Below are 13,648 nucleotides of genomic sequence, written 5' to 3'. Positions count from 1 at the left end.
CAATATGTGTGAAAATCACTCCACACTAGGCCAAGACCCAACTCCCTTTAGCCAACCATGTCTAATAACGTCCCTCCTCATCCAAAGGCCCATCATGGGCTGCAAAGGCTTTTCCCATTTCTCCACCAGAGAGATGGCAACCTGCAAAGGCTGCGGTGGCTCTTCCTCACCATGGTCACCTAGCTCCTCTATCACCTCCACCCTGATGGCCCCATAAGGCCTGTATGGGATCCATAGGCCGCTGCGTGCCAGGCCAGGGGCTCCCCATGGCACAACAGGCGAGGTCCTGCCAGCACTGCTTATGGCCACACAACCCTGGGAGCATTGAGCATGGCCTTCTAGTTTCCTTAGAGCAATTTGTTCAGTCTGACAAGGTACAAAGCATAAGGAAACATGCAGACTCAAAAGTTCTCTCTCGAAGGGTTTTGTTGTTTGGCTCAGTATACCTCCTGGCTCTCCTGTTTTTAAGGGGAGACTTGAGAATGGGGGTTCGCTGCTGAATTGATTCATTATTCCTCCAGCTCACTGTTAATTTTAAGGTCAGTGTGGCAAGAACGCTGGAGTTGCCTTGTGCCCCTATTCCTGCCTGTGTTAATTTGGAGATCAAGCTATGACTTGCCAAAACCCTGAGTCTTCTTCCCTTTCTGCAGTCTCCAAACCCCAACCTTTCTCTGCCTGCTTCTGAAAACATCCTGTTGTCTCAGTCTCCTTGTCCCAGAGTCTCCAGGTCCCATGCAGTCCGTCTGTCCCTGCCTGACATGCACTGCTCCTGCTGCCCACAACCCAACTCCCTGCCTGCACGTCCCGGCCCTCCAACGACCGTCTCTCCCTCCCCCTAGTTTTTGCCTGCTTTTATCAGGCTGTGCACGCTGCCTGTGCTCTCTCAGCAGAACCACGGGGCTGCTCATTTGTCTGCTTCACCCGCAGACATCCAGTGCAGGCAGGGGCAGCGCTGGACGCTTCAGGGGGGATTTTGGAGGGAACGCTCCCTCTCCTCTCCAACTCAAGTTGTTACCTCCCCTCACTTTCCTCTTGCGCTGTGTACTCTAAAATACTCTCAAGGCAGGCAAGAAAAGCAGCTGAAAACTCCCTTTTGTACCCCAAACTCTGCAGAGCAAAGAGCCAGGGCCTCTGCAGCAGGTCCCGTTGGAACCCCTTAGCCCCGCAGGCCTCTCACATCCCTCTGGCCTTTCCATTGCTCCTTGTCGGCACAGGACAGGGCAGAAGAGTCCCATGGGCAAACCCCCTGAGTGTACATGTGTGTGTGAGCGCGCGTGTGTGCACGCTCAGGCTGCCTCGCTGCAAATGGAGCTTGGGAGGCCCAGACTGGGGGTTGATTTTCTTTGGATGACTTTCCCCGATTGTCTAAAGCAATAAAAGTAAAGAAAGTTTGGGGGAAATGGTGGTTGAGGGGAGATTATTTTTGCAGTCCTGGTGCAGGCAAAACTCCCAAGGCTTCAGGGGAGTTTCGCTTGCCTGAGGACGGCAGGAACTGGCTTAAATTGAATAAAACTGTAAGTACAGTATAGGGGACTGGGTAACAAGGAGTTCTGCAAAAGCAACAAAACCAGAGCACAATGAAGAATAGAGCGGGTTACGCCGCGGTGAAAGTATGTACTGGTTGTTATAACACCGTGCCTCTAGAATAAATTATGTCCCTTTAAAAAGTAATACTTTAACTGTGGAGCTATATAGAGACAATTAAGACGATATTGTTCTCCTCATTTCCCTCCCCACCCCCCCAGCCACCCCCCTTCCTCCCTCTCTCTGCAGTAGCTCTGTGGAAACTTTTAATGCTGCAGCTTGAAACTTGGGCCTCTGGGTCTAAAATGCCTGAGAAAGCACTGCGGGCTCTAACTGTAAAACATTCCTTCGGCGGGCCCTGGAAACAGGGCGCGCTGGCGCAGGCGAAGTTCAGAGGGATCACATGTAAATGAGGGCTGGCTGCAGACTCCCGAGGAGCGTTTTATTTCGCTTAAACCTGAACTTGAACTTGCAAACGTGTTGCCAGAGCCTGGGACGGGCAGAGACAGCGGCTGCGAAGGGCTGGGAGCCGGGACTGCCGCCGGCCCCATGCACCCACCATCAGGGTTGAGGAGGAGGGAGGGAGGGGGGGGGGTTCCCCCCATGCACCCCTCCGGCTTTGTGCTGTGTCCAGGGACACGGGGAAACAGAGGACAACGCGGGCACTGTAGTTTCAGGAGCAGTTCCCAAAAGGCTCGCTTTTTTTCCAAGCAAAATGCTGGAAAGTCCCATCGCAGCAGGGTGTCCGCCATCCCAGTTTCCACGCGAGTTCCCGGTGTGAAGTTAGAAGCGACTCCAAGTCCTGATGCACACTTTTATTTTGTAAAAGGAAAGAAATAAGTAAGGTTGGACGTAAGAAATACTGAAGCCTTGCACTTTCTAGCAAGTTTAACTGTGCTTCCAGCAGAGGAAAATACAGGGCTGTCTAGAAAGCGAGCATAAAGTGCAGAATTTAAAAAGCCCTTCACAGAGTATTTACTTTTAAATTGCAATAGTAAATGTAAACTGTGAGGCGGGTTTTCACGTCATCTTTTTTGCTTCTTTGCTAAAACGTGGACTGCTGTTTTCTCTTTCTCTTGCGAAAGGCAGTGTCGGTACTGGGGGGAGCAAGAGGTGCCGATGCCAGTGGGTGTCACCCAGGTGTGTTGGTCGAGGTGGTGGCTGCCGACTGGGCCGGGCCGCGGGCATAGGGTGGCTTTACCCCCCCCCTTCGCACAGCTGTACTTGGCTGCTGGGTCATATTTTGGTCATTTCTGATTACTCCCGAACAATTTTGGCTGTGTTTATAGCAAAACTTTGAAAGGATGAATGGGCGAAAAAAATTCTTTTTGGCAGTAACTCAGGAAATATCTACAAAGATGTCCTTTCTGGAGCAAGATATTATTTCAGGGTTTGTGTTAGGATCATTTTTATTCTGTGACAGCGCATAAAGAGACCGGGACAGAGCAATGAGGTCTGGCATAGCTAAAATCCCTTCTGTGTGTGTGAGGTTATATAGTTTATCAATGCAGAAACCACCACAGGCTTTGAAAAGTAAACAGCTGGCTTGGGTCTGTGTGCTGCGCTTCGGAGTCGTCTGCTGGATTTAAATGGCTAGTCTGCGATTTTTTGGAGTGAGGCACACACACACACACACACACACACACATATATATAGTTTTTCTTTTTAAACATGACAGGTTTTTGCGGCCATTTGTTTTCTTAGTTCCTTTATTTGTTACGATTTTCCTTTCTGTTGCATTTGGGTTTGTTTTGCTTTTACAAACTCCTTCACTGCCACCAGCAAGTCTACAAATAAATTTAAAAAAAAAAAAAAGAAAAAAAAGAAGTTTCTATCCCGGTCAGAAAACCTTATGGCAGCGACAAATATCAGAGAAAGCCATCGTCTCTCTCAAAGATTTCATCTCACCATCCACTTAATCCGCTTGCTGTACCTCAGATCTCAAGTAACTTTCATACTGTGGGCTCACTTTAATGGATAGAATCTATTTTTCATGAAAAAAGCAGGAAATAAGCTGTCTTTCGTACAAAGATTTACAAAATGTAATCATTGTTGAAATATTCTCTTTGAACTGCCTTGTCCGCAGGGGTGTCTGGCTCCCAATACCCCCGTTTCTTTAGAACACCCTTACAAGTTCTTCTGGTAGATCAGGTACACTGGTGGTTCTGGTCTTTGATGTCTTGAATGAATGAAAGAAAAGCATAATAAAAGAGAGCTGTTGATCAAGCATAAAATACTCTTTAAGCTGACAGAATGGCAGAGTTAACACATTCTAAGCTGCTTTTAGGTTTTTCCTTTTTTCCTCACATTTTCCTGTGCTTTGTGTACAGTGGGGGTTTTTATTTTTTGAAAAGTCTCTGATCTATGTAGTATGCCGTCCTCTAACAAAAACCGAAATGGGATTGTTTCTCTCTCTTTCTCCCTTTCTTTTTTCTCCCTCTTTCACTCCACTATCTTTTTTTTTTCTTTCTTTCTTTCCTTTTTTTTTCTAAGCAGCAAGGGTTACAGTTTAGCGTTGCCGAAGTTTAGAAGTTATTTTGCAGATTGCAAATAACAAATAAATGAACTTCTAGCTTAACTCTTTAGAAAACTGGAGGAAAACCGTAACTCACAAAACATTCCCAAAAGAAAGGGAAGAACCGCTGTCCGAAAGCAAAACTTCCAAACCGAAAGACAGACATATAAATGACCTCATTGTAAGAGAACTTTCTTTTCGAGTCAGAGAAAAGGGAAAGTTTTCTTCCTGTAGATCTAATTTAGATCTTAAGTTCCCATACATTATTTATACATCATATTCAAAGTGCCAGCCTACTCTCTTGCTTGCTGGATTGCATTTCAAACATTTGCCATTGATAAGTCTTTGCTGTATTATATTCAGGCTAAATGTGAATATGTCATAGTGCAGTCAATCTTTAATCCGCTGAGCTTCAGGTTCGGGCAGCAGGGGGTCCGGCGCTCAGAGCATTGCTTTATACTTGAGAAACATCTGGGGCCAGCTGGGACACTTTACTGGAACATTCAGATGTCTGGAACAACAGCAGGGGTTACTGTATGAGTGTGTTTTCCTAGGTTTGGGAGGGTTTGGGGTGACTTAGTTAAAAAACACTAACTGTTCCCAACTTGAGGTTTGAACCCGAGCAGAAATCTTGCCCGAAGTGAGTTTGTTGGTCCCAGGGGAGAAGTGGTTTGGACTACTATACATTTTTAATAGTCAGCAGGCACAAGTCCATATTACAAAATTATTGCGCGTAATTTAACGCAGTTTTGCCACAATTGGCATTCTCACAAAAGCTATTGGATGCAGAGCTACTGTACACATCGCCTGGAGACTGGTGTCCCTCCTGGGATGGGTTTTATCTTCCTTGAGACAGTATAAATATGCTCATAGTGGGGCGTGCAACTCTCCTGGGTGTGGGTGTTGGACAGCCAGAAGATTCACTCACGGTTTTATGTCCCTTTGGGGATGACCAACATGCTACTTACGTCCCTTTTGGTATTTCATTGTGGAAAACATAATTACTAAATAATTAATCCCAGCTCTAAGAAGAGAACTTCCATAGGCACAAAGGTGACCTTGTCTTTAATATTCACCTTTCAGTTTACGCGGGAGGATCGAATTTCATGCCTGGAGAAATTCTGGAGAAACCAATAGAAAAGCAGGATAAACTCAAACATGGGGTAAAAAGGAGGTTGCTTCATCTGCTGGAGCCCTCCAGTCAGCCACGCCAGAAGCTGAATTAAATGCTGCCTTCGCTAACCCTGGCAGCCCTTTGGAAAATTACATCAAAGTCCCAGTTTTGGCCCCTTGCATTCAAACGACCCGCCATAGGGAAGAGCCTTCTCACAGGGTGATGCCTTAAGGACTGTTTTGCTGCCTATAGGTGTTTATGATTCTTGTTTTATTTTTGCAACCAGAAGGACTCATTACCCCGAGTCACCTTCCCAGGGTTAGTGGTTTTGATTGCCTGGAAGGTCTTGAGATGACTGAAATGTCATCCCCCAAACAAAACAACTCAACTGATGCGCCGTGATGAATCCTCGCAGGTGCCCGACGGCCGTGGCTCAGGTTCAGCCCCGCTGCTCAGAACAGCCGCTTTGCCGGCGAGCTCTGAAGCAGCAAGTTGTTGTGGTAGGTTGTTTTTTTTTCATTTAGGCTCTTATCAAAGGTGGATTTTCCCGCCCAGGCCTGTGCAGTGATAACTTCCTGCAAGCGCAGCCATGCCCGGGGCAGCAACAGCCGCAGCACCGCGGCAGCCGCCTTTGAAGTCCCAATGGCATCAACCCGTCCCGCTGCCAGGCAGCCAAACGGGGCCGAAACCTGAAGAAAATGGCTAGCACGGGCCAGGTCGTAGCCCTGAGAGGATGAGGCCAAGCAAAAGCTCCCATGTGTGTAGTTTGTCAGGGTTTCCAACGTGTGAATGTCCTTAAATAACCTACATCGCCCGGAGAAAATAAGCCAACTGTCACACCCAGTTCTGGATTCCACATTAACAACCTCCTTCCGCAGCGTTAAACTTTGCCCTTGAGGACTTTTGTTTAACTTCTTAATTTGAAAAACAGATAGGGCTGCTTTACAGCCCTGTCTTTTTGTGCAGGCTGAAAGGTCTCATTGTTAGGACCGGGGATGTGCAGGTAAGAAGTAAACTTAAGGAGTTGGCGTCCGATTGTCTTTCTGGTTTAAAACACGTGAGCCGTGATCATGGTTAGGCTTGGGGGAGGAGTGAAACACATCGCACAGGAAGGCTGGTTTGAGAAGGTTTTAATGAAGAACGGGCCAGTTTCTGGGCTCCTGACGCAGGCAGAAACTGCTACCGGAGTCAATGAGGCACATTCAGCTTTTTCCCTTTTAAATACCCTGAATCACAGAGTGTTTCCTTGCTGTTCTTCCCGTACAAAGGCCCCGATTGTCGGAAGTCGCTTGAGGATTTTTGTGTGTCTCTGCTATCTCCAGAAGAGAATAAGAAACAAATAGACTTGCGCTATCAAAGAAGCGTAATTGCCATTTCAGACTTCCTGTTTAGGATTCAGTCAAGTAGATATTGTTTATGGTTCATAAAACCTTACTACTGTGAGGATCCTCAGATACTGGCAGCGCAGAGTTTCAACTTTCATGGTGCTGTAAATTAGGGGGGGGTGGGGGGGAAGTGTGATAATACTCCTCCGAGAACAGTAAAATAGAGCTCTGCAATGGTTAAATGGAATTTTATAAGCACATTCGGTGTGGAACTGTTTTGCATTACATGAGTTGAATACCTTAGAGATGACACACATCTGCAGGCACTTTATTAAATCCTTAGTCAGCACTTTTCAACCTGATGAGATTACTTCTTCATTTGACTGGAGAAAGGGAAGCGAAGATCTCGTACCGGACTGCAGAATTCTTTCTGATGTTTCACCTTGAGCGCTGGGGAAGGACAGAGAGATGCTGGGCAGGACAATACAGACCTGTAGTGGCACCGGCAACTGAGCGGCAGTAATTTTACTGAGTAGGACCTTTAGCTCTGGTGGATTCGGTTAGCTCTAAACTCGCTGGGAGAACAGTGCTGCAAAGTAAATAGAGGGGAAATAAAACACTGGCTCTTTTATGAAAACACATGGAGATAGTATCATCCTGACTGTACTGTGATAGCGCACGTGATTTAAATGGGAGATTTTAAATGAAGAAAGGCAATACGCCGTTCTCCGTCTGGGTGCAGTCGGATGGGTTACAGAACGTGAAGGGATAGGATGGGTGAGGTGGTTAGGTGTGAGAGCACAGCCCACACCATGGTGAGCAGCGCTCTGAAAGAAGGCATCCAGTCCTTTGGCCATCCAAATGCGGGGTCCTGGGCTTCTTTTTTGCCCTCTAAGCCCGCTGATTGTGCCCAAAAAAAGTAACAATAATCCCCAAAACTTGACAGATGCCAACTACCGGGGTTCCGAGTGCATCACACGCTTCCTGGACGTTTTCATTTGAGGCGCGGAGGTCTCCGCTCCCCGCACAGAGAAGTTTCACAGGTGCTTCAGAAGGACAATGGCGCTCTTCAGACCTAATCCGGGAAGACTTAGCCGTGTATAGGAGGCTTGAGGGGGGGATATGAGATCTTAATATTAAAATGATTAGTAGAAAAGGAGGATCATTCTGTGTGTGCGTTTCAGCTGTAAGACGCTCTAAATTAAAACGGTATCCCGAGAGCGGTGCTGGTGGGATCTGATGGGTAAATGCGCTCTCTGTCTCGCTGCTCCGCAGCCTCAGCCCATAAAACATCTCATCAAAGTGGGGTTGCAGGAACAGGCGAAGTGGGACGCAGCTGTTTGCGAGGTGCTCGGAGTTCAGGTTCCAGTAAAAGCAGCTTTTCAGTAAAAGCAATCCAGAGTCCCGGCACGGAAGTTTAAAAAATAGCTGTGCGGTTTGGGGTCCCTCCTGTAAGGGGTTAATTAAGTTTTTCATTGGTATTAAGGCTGAGCAGTGTCTGCAGGAGTCATATTGACACCCCGGTGCATGGTAACTCTACTCCTTTATTGACATGTTGCTAGTCAGGAGCACAATAGCACTCTGTGTCTGCAAATCATTGCTAAAATCATCTCAAGGAAAAAAAAAAAAGGGGGGAAAAAAAAAGAAAAAAAAAAAGTTTGAAAGCCCAACGCTAGACAAAGGCCCCAGAGCTGCACTGCGCCGCTAAAAACTCCGGAGTCAGCAACTTCTATTGATTAAAAACTAACCTTTAAAGTAACTCGCAGAGTGTGTGGTTAGCATTTAAATTTAAACATGTCATGAGTTGATTTGTGTTACTGAATACCAACTCAGAAGGAGTTACATTCACATCAGATTTTTTTTTTTTTTTCTAATTCCCTTAAGCAGCTAAAGTATTTCATGAAATGTCAATAGGGCAGGGGGGAAAAAAAAGGTGTTTTGGAGGGAGGGGACTCGCGCCCAGCCTCGCCGTTTCTTTTCCCATGCAAATAGTCACCCCAAAAAGAAAAGTGTGGGGAGCGACACACAATAATTAGACCTTTGTCTAACTTTCCCAAGTGCCAGAGAAAGACAGATTAATTAAATATACAACAGTGTTGGTTTTTGGAGTGGGGGTCTCTCTTGCTGTGGAGGTCATAAATTAGGCAGAATAAATACTTCAATGTGTTTGCAGCGGGGCTGCTACGTCAGAGCGGCTGGCGGGCGGTGGGAGGGCGCAGCGCGGCTCTTGCTAATGATAGTCACGTCTGGGGCTGTCTGGTTGCCCCTAGCAACGAGACATGATGTAACACCAGGATGAACTTGAACTTGGGGGACTTGAAAAGGGAACAATAGACCAGAGCAATCAATAAAGCCTATTTCAGTGAAGGATTACAGAGCCGCTCTGGGGTAACCTTGTCTGCGAGGCGCTGAATAGCGAGATGCGTGAAGGAGCGCGGTGCCACGGGGGGACGGACCGACGGACCGGCCGACGGACCGACCGGCGGCCGCATCTCCTGCGGGCCGGGGAGAGCCCCACCTCTGCACCGCAGCTTGCTCGCTTTTGGCCTTCCCTTTTTACCCTGCTTGGCTGCTTTTTTTTCCCTCCTCCTTCTTCTTCTTCTTCTTCTTCTTCCTCCTTTTTTTTTAAATTGAAATCCACTTTGGAAGTGAAAGGGGAGTGGCGAGGCCAGAGCAGCTCCCGCTCCGTCCCGGCCGGTGGGGCCATGTGGCCAGGCCAGCTGCGATGGGAGCCAATTGGACATCTGCGATATAGATTTGAAACGTCGGCTCTGAATTTTTAACCCCTCTACTTCCCTGCTGGGGACTTCTGCGGTTCCCAGCCCCGGCCAAAGACTTGTCACGCTCAACCGACAAGCGTACGGGACGACGCTGCAAAGTTCGGAAGAGTTTGCAGCCCGCCGTGGCCAGAGGTGTCTCAGCTTCCCTGCGCCCGCCTAAAATCAATAGGGCCCCCGCGGTCGGGGAGAGGAACGGGACTTGGCACCGCTTCACAACTCCCGCCAGAACTTTTCTCTGTTTATGAACTTTACATATGAAAACTATTTTGTTTAATTGCAGCCTGCGTGAGTCTAAATATAAAATCTGTAGGCAATAGATGGAGCCGATATGGGACCGGTGTGTTTGTATTCAGAAGGGCGAGCGGAGGAAGAGTTAGTTAATGAGGTGTATTGGAAGCAGGACAACTTCTCCCATCGTGCTATTTATTTTACCGGTTCCTACCTCCATGGCAAGACCACATAATCTCCAAGTCCCACATGAAACTTGCCTCAGAGTCTTCTGTAAATGTTCATAAATCCTCCCTGGGTTGATTATGCTATCAATCACGTCAGACGCTGAAAAGGAGTGGGGGGAAAAGTTGGTAAAACTTGTCGTCAGTTTATACGTGCACACGTACGCACCTCATATATTACTGGAGCCCAAGTAAAAACGTGGGGCATCAGCAACGGCTCTTTAATACCTGAATCTCTCTTGTTGTATTACTTTACTTCAGGCTAAAATAGTTGGTGTATTCCCACAGCAATATGTCACTGCCAAGTAGCATCCCCCTGCGCGTACAGTCCCGGGGCCTAACACTGCTCTCATTCATCCCGGGTTCAGGTTGGGCTGACCTCGCCGGGGCCGACTCGGGTCTCCCCGGTGCGGTGGCACTGCCCCGACTCCGACAGAGCCCACACCGGCTTTCCGACGGTGTTTATTTTCCTATCGGGGAAGCGAAATTACTTTCTGGGCATCTGCGCCGTTGGGTTAAGGACGGTATTGTTGCAGAGCTGAAATCCCAGGGAATTCCCTCCCTTTGCCGGGAGGCGGTGGGGAGCAGGGAGGGGGGGGGAAGATTTTCCCAAAGAAAAGCTATTAGTTGAGGTCCGCGTTTTGTTTTGAAACACAAGTATGGCCAGAGATACGGGACATTTTCGCTGATCCAATTTCCCCCAGATTTGCTTTATCCTGGCTTTTCTCTAGCGATCCACATTTCTCCTAAGAAAACAGCCCTGTTGTTGAATTTCTGTGCATCTGTTCCAGCGAGACAGTTGAAGCAGGGCAGTATAAAGCAACAGATGCTTATGCTGGCACATGCCTAAATACCCAAGAAAACCCCAACTGCAGGGTGATAAATGGCACAGAGAGGCGAATGTGTATCGCCTTTTCAGGGGATTAGACAAAAGTGAACTGGAGGGATCTTCCAGCCATAATCTATTAAAAAGATTGATAACTTGTAACGTGACGTGACCCCCGTGTTCATCTGTACCTACGTCCAGCCACTGTCAGCGGAAAAAAAAACCTTGAAAACCCCCCAAAAAAGTGAAAATATTGATTTGTACAGTATTTTTAATTAAGCTTTGTAATTAGGTCGATTCGTCACGGTCTCAATTAGCCCCCCTCTTGGCGGAGGAGGCTGGCGGCGATGCCCGGAGCCCTTGGGGAAGCGGCAAAATTGGGCAGCGGGGGCTAACGCTTCTCCTCTCTCTCTCTCTCTATTTCTCTCTTTCTCAGTCCTGGTACCTGGGATAAAAGTCTCCGCTTCCCACCACCCACCGGACAGACCACCAGACCCCTTCCCACCTCTGTAACACGGAAGCAGCAGCAACGCAGCGCAGCGACTTCACATCGGCGGAAGGGGAGGCGAGCAGACACCGACAGCAAACTAGTACATGGAAATGGCAAACGTTATGGTTGAAATGGCAAAGGCCGTAACTTTTTCGAGATTTTCTTTTTTCCTTTTGTTTTTTAGACAACTTTAGGACTGTTGTAATTTCTCATATGGTGCTGGAAATGGTTGGGCTTCATAACTTTTGAAGTGTTTCATTGGTAGTGTAAGCATTAGGTGACACTGAGTAGAACTAGCCTCTGCTGCTGCTTACCAACTCGCTGTTGTAACACACTTTCCATATGGAGCCTAACTGTTTTACAGTATCCTCATCGATCTTTCCCATACAGGTGTGAGACTTCTTGAGAAATCATGAAACACACTTAAAACTATAACTTTTGTAGTAGCTGAATTCTGCAATATATAACTTACCGGACAGACATAGAGCATGTTTTTCTGTAACATATCGGGGGAAAAAAAAAAATTGCAGGTTTTTTTGTTTTGTTTTGTTTTGTTTTCCTGGGTTTTGGTTGGTTTCTTTTTTTTTTGGTTGGGGTTTTTTTGTTTTGTTTTGTTGTTTTGTTCCTTTTTTTTTTTTTTTACAGTCGGCACTTAGATACGTAACACGAACCATAAGAGCATTGTCAACAAATTTTGTTCCACTCAATTGCAGAGCGATTTAAAACATCAAACTACTACTATTCACTTAAAAAAAAGAAAAAAAAAGAAAAAAAAGAAAAAAAAAGTTTGAAATGCTGCACTTACATTTTGAAAAAAAAAAACAAAAACAAAAACCAACCTTTTTTTCAACAATTTTCAACAATTACACAAAAATTCACGCAGAAATGGGGAAGTTGGTCTGTTTTGACAGAAACTGACAGGAATCAATCAAAACAATCGAATTTTGAATTGAGTAAAGTGCAATTTCATTGGATAGCTAAATATCTTTGTAAGATAGAGATTGTTGAAAATTCTATTTTTGTTTTCCAAGTCCGTCCACCCCAGGACTCTAAATTATTGGGGTAAAAAACAGCCTTGCAAGAAAAAGGGGAGCTATTTTTGCTTTTTATGTTTTTTATTGTTGAACTTGTATCCCTTTAAAACTGAAGGAAAATTTAAAAAAAAAAAAAAAAACAAATCTAATGGTGCTTTTACCACAATATGTTAACTACATTAAATGCTAATTAATCATTTTCTGTTATCAAAGCACATAACTAAAATGAAATCATAATATCTGTTAATTTTATAAGCTAAAAGTCACTATAATGGATTATGCCAATTCTGACAAATTTTACGTGTTTCCGGCAATATAGGGTTTATCAGTTCTCAAACACCTTGGGAATAAGAGAGAACGGTCCAGAAAGTGAAACACCTTCGTGTCCCTGAACTGGTACATTTCTTATTTCTTTTTCTGGACTGGGGAAGAAAAAACATTTACAAGTAACGAACGATGCTGATCTTACAACTTATGCCAGTTCAAAGCAAGGGCACTTGCTGAAGAAGAAAAAAAAAAAAGAAAAAGAAAGACAAACAAACAAACAAACAAAAAAACCACACGAAAAAAATAACAAAAAGTTTGGACCCCAAACGTCCTGTATCTTATGTACAAAAAAAAAAGGAAAAAAAAAGAAAAAAAAAATAAGAGTGCAAGTGATTTTTTCTATCAGACAGCGGAGCACCCCTTTGCTTCACATGCAACTTTAAGAAGGTTTCCTATACTATACATATATATACGTTCTGGTTGGCGAGTCCAGCTAATCAGAGAAAGTCTCTGCATGTTCTAGTGTTAGTAACTAATTTTTATATAGTTAATGTAGGGTAAAGTAGAGTGCATTAAGACACAATATTGTAATCCCTATTCCAGGCACTTGCCTTTAAACTATGTTTGTTCGACCCTTCAGAAGGGTTTCTACTACTGTCCTATACAATCAAGTAACTGAAATTCTTGGGAAGACACTTTGCTCCTCATCTTTTCCCTGAAACGATGTTTTGTTTTTGTTTTCTTAATTTGCACGAAACAAAAAAACAAAAAACAAAAACTTTAAAAAAAAAAACCACGCGAGAAAAAAAAAACCACAAAAAAATTTAAAAAAAAAGAAAAAAAAAAAGATTCCATATCAATGTGCCTTGCCCTGGATAGCGATTATTTGTGGAATTGTTGCACATGTTCCTATATTGAAAGGGGTTTTTCCCTAGTCAAGCATTTGGAGACACTTTTTGTAAATGTGACTTTTATGTCAGCCATTGTCAGTTCAACATCTAGAATTAAATAGGATGTTAGTTGTTCCGCAGATAGGAGTAGTGTTTATTGTCCTGTATGGTCAGTGGCAGTGCTATTCTGAGATCTGTAGATGCTAGATTATCAGTATTTTTGGATGTTGCTGCATTTTACATTTTATTTGGAGTCTTCCTTTTTTTTTTTTTTTTTGGGTTTTGTTTCCTCCCAGATATATGAAAATATGCAATACCTGCTTATATCATGTAGAAAAGCTTAGCAATTATTAATTTTTCTTTTTAATTTTTTTTTTTTTATTTGACCAAAGTTGGTGCTGCACTTGACGCAGTGTGTTTTAGGTGTTTGT

General features: G+C 45.0%; 1 protein-coding gene across 1 annotated transcript in view; it reads left to right on the top strand.

Annotated features, from left to right (window-relative positions):
• Window positions 1–12,640, top strand: part of NFIA (nuclear factor I A) — a gene marked incomplete at its 5' end in the record, with an annotated part of 353,459 nt that extends 340,819 nt beyond the window's left edge. Inside the window, one exon of the mRNA XM_084266547.1 lies at window positions 10,973–12,640. Coding sequence (XP_084122673.1) covers window positions 10,973–10,990 — 18 coding nt within the window. The 3' untranslated portion in view covers window positions 10,991–12,640. The remainder of the gene's footprint in view (window positions 1–10,972) is intronic.
• Window positions 12,641–13,648: the final 1,008 nt, after the last annotated feature.

The sequence above is a fragment of the Gallinula chloropus genome, assembly GCF_964237585.1.
Source record: "Gallinula chloropus genome assembly, chromosome: 6".
Lineage (NCBI taxonomy): Eukaryota > Metazoa > Chordata > Aves > Gruiformes > Rallidae > Gallinula > Gallinula chloropus.
The sequence above is the reverse complement of the archived record's forward strand: the minus strand, read 5'-3'. Positions and strand labels throughout refer to the sequence as shown.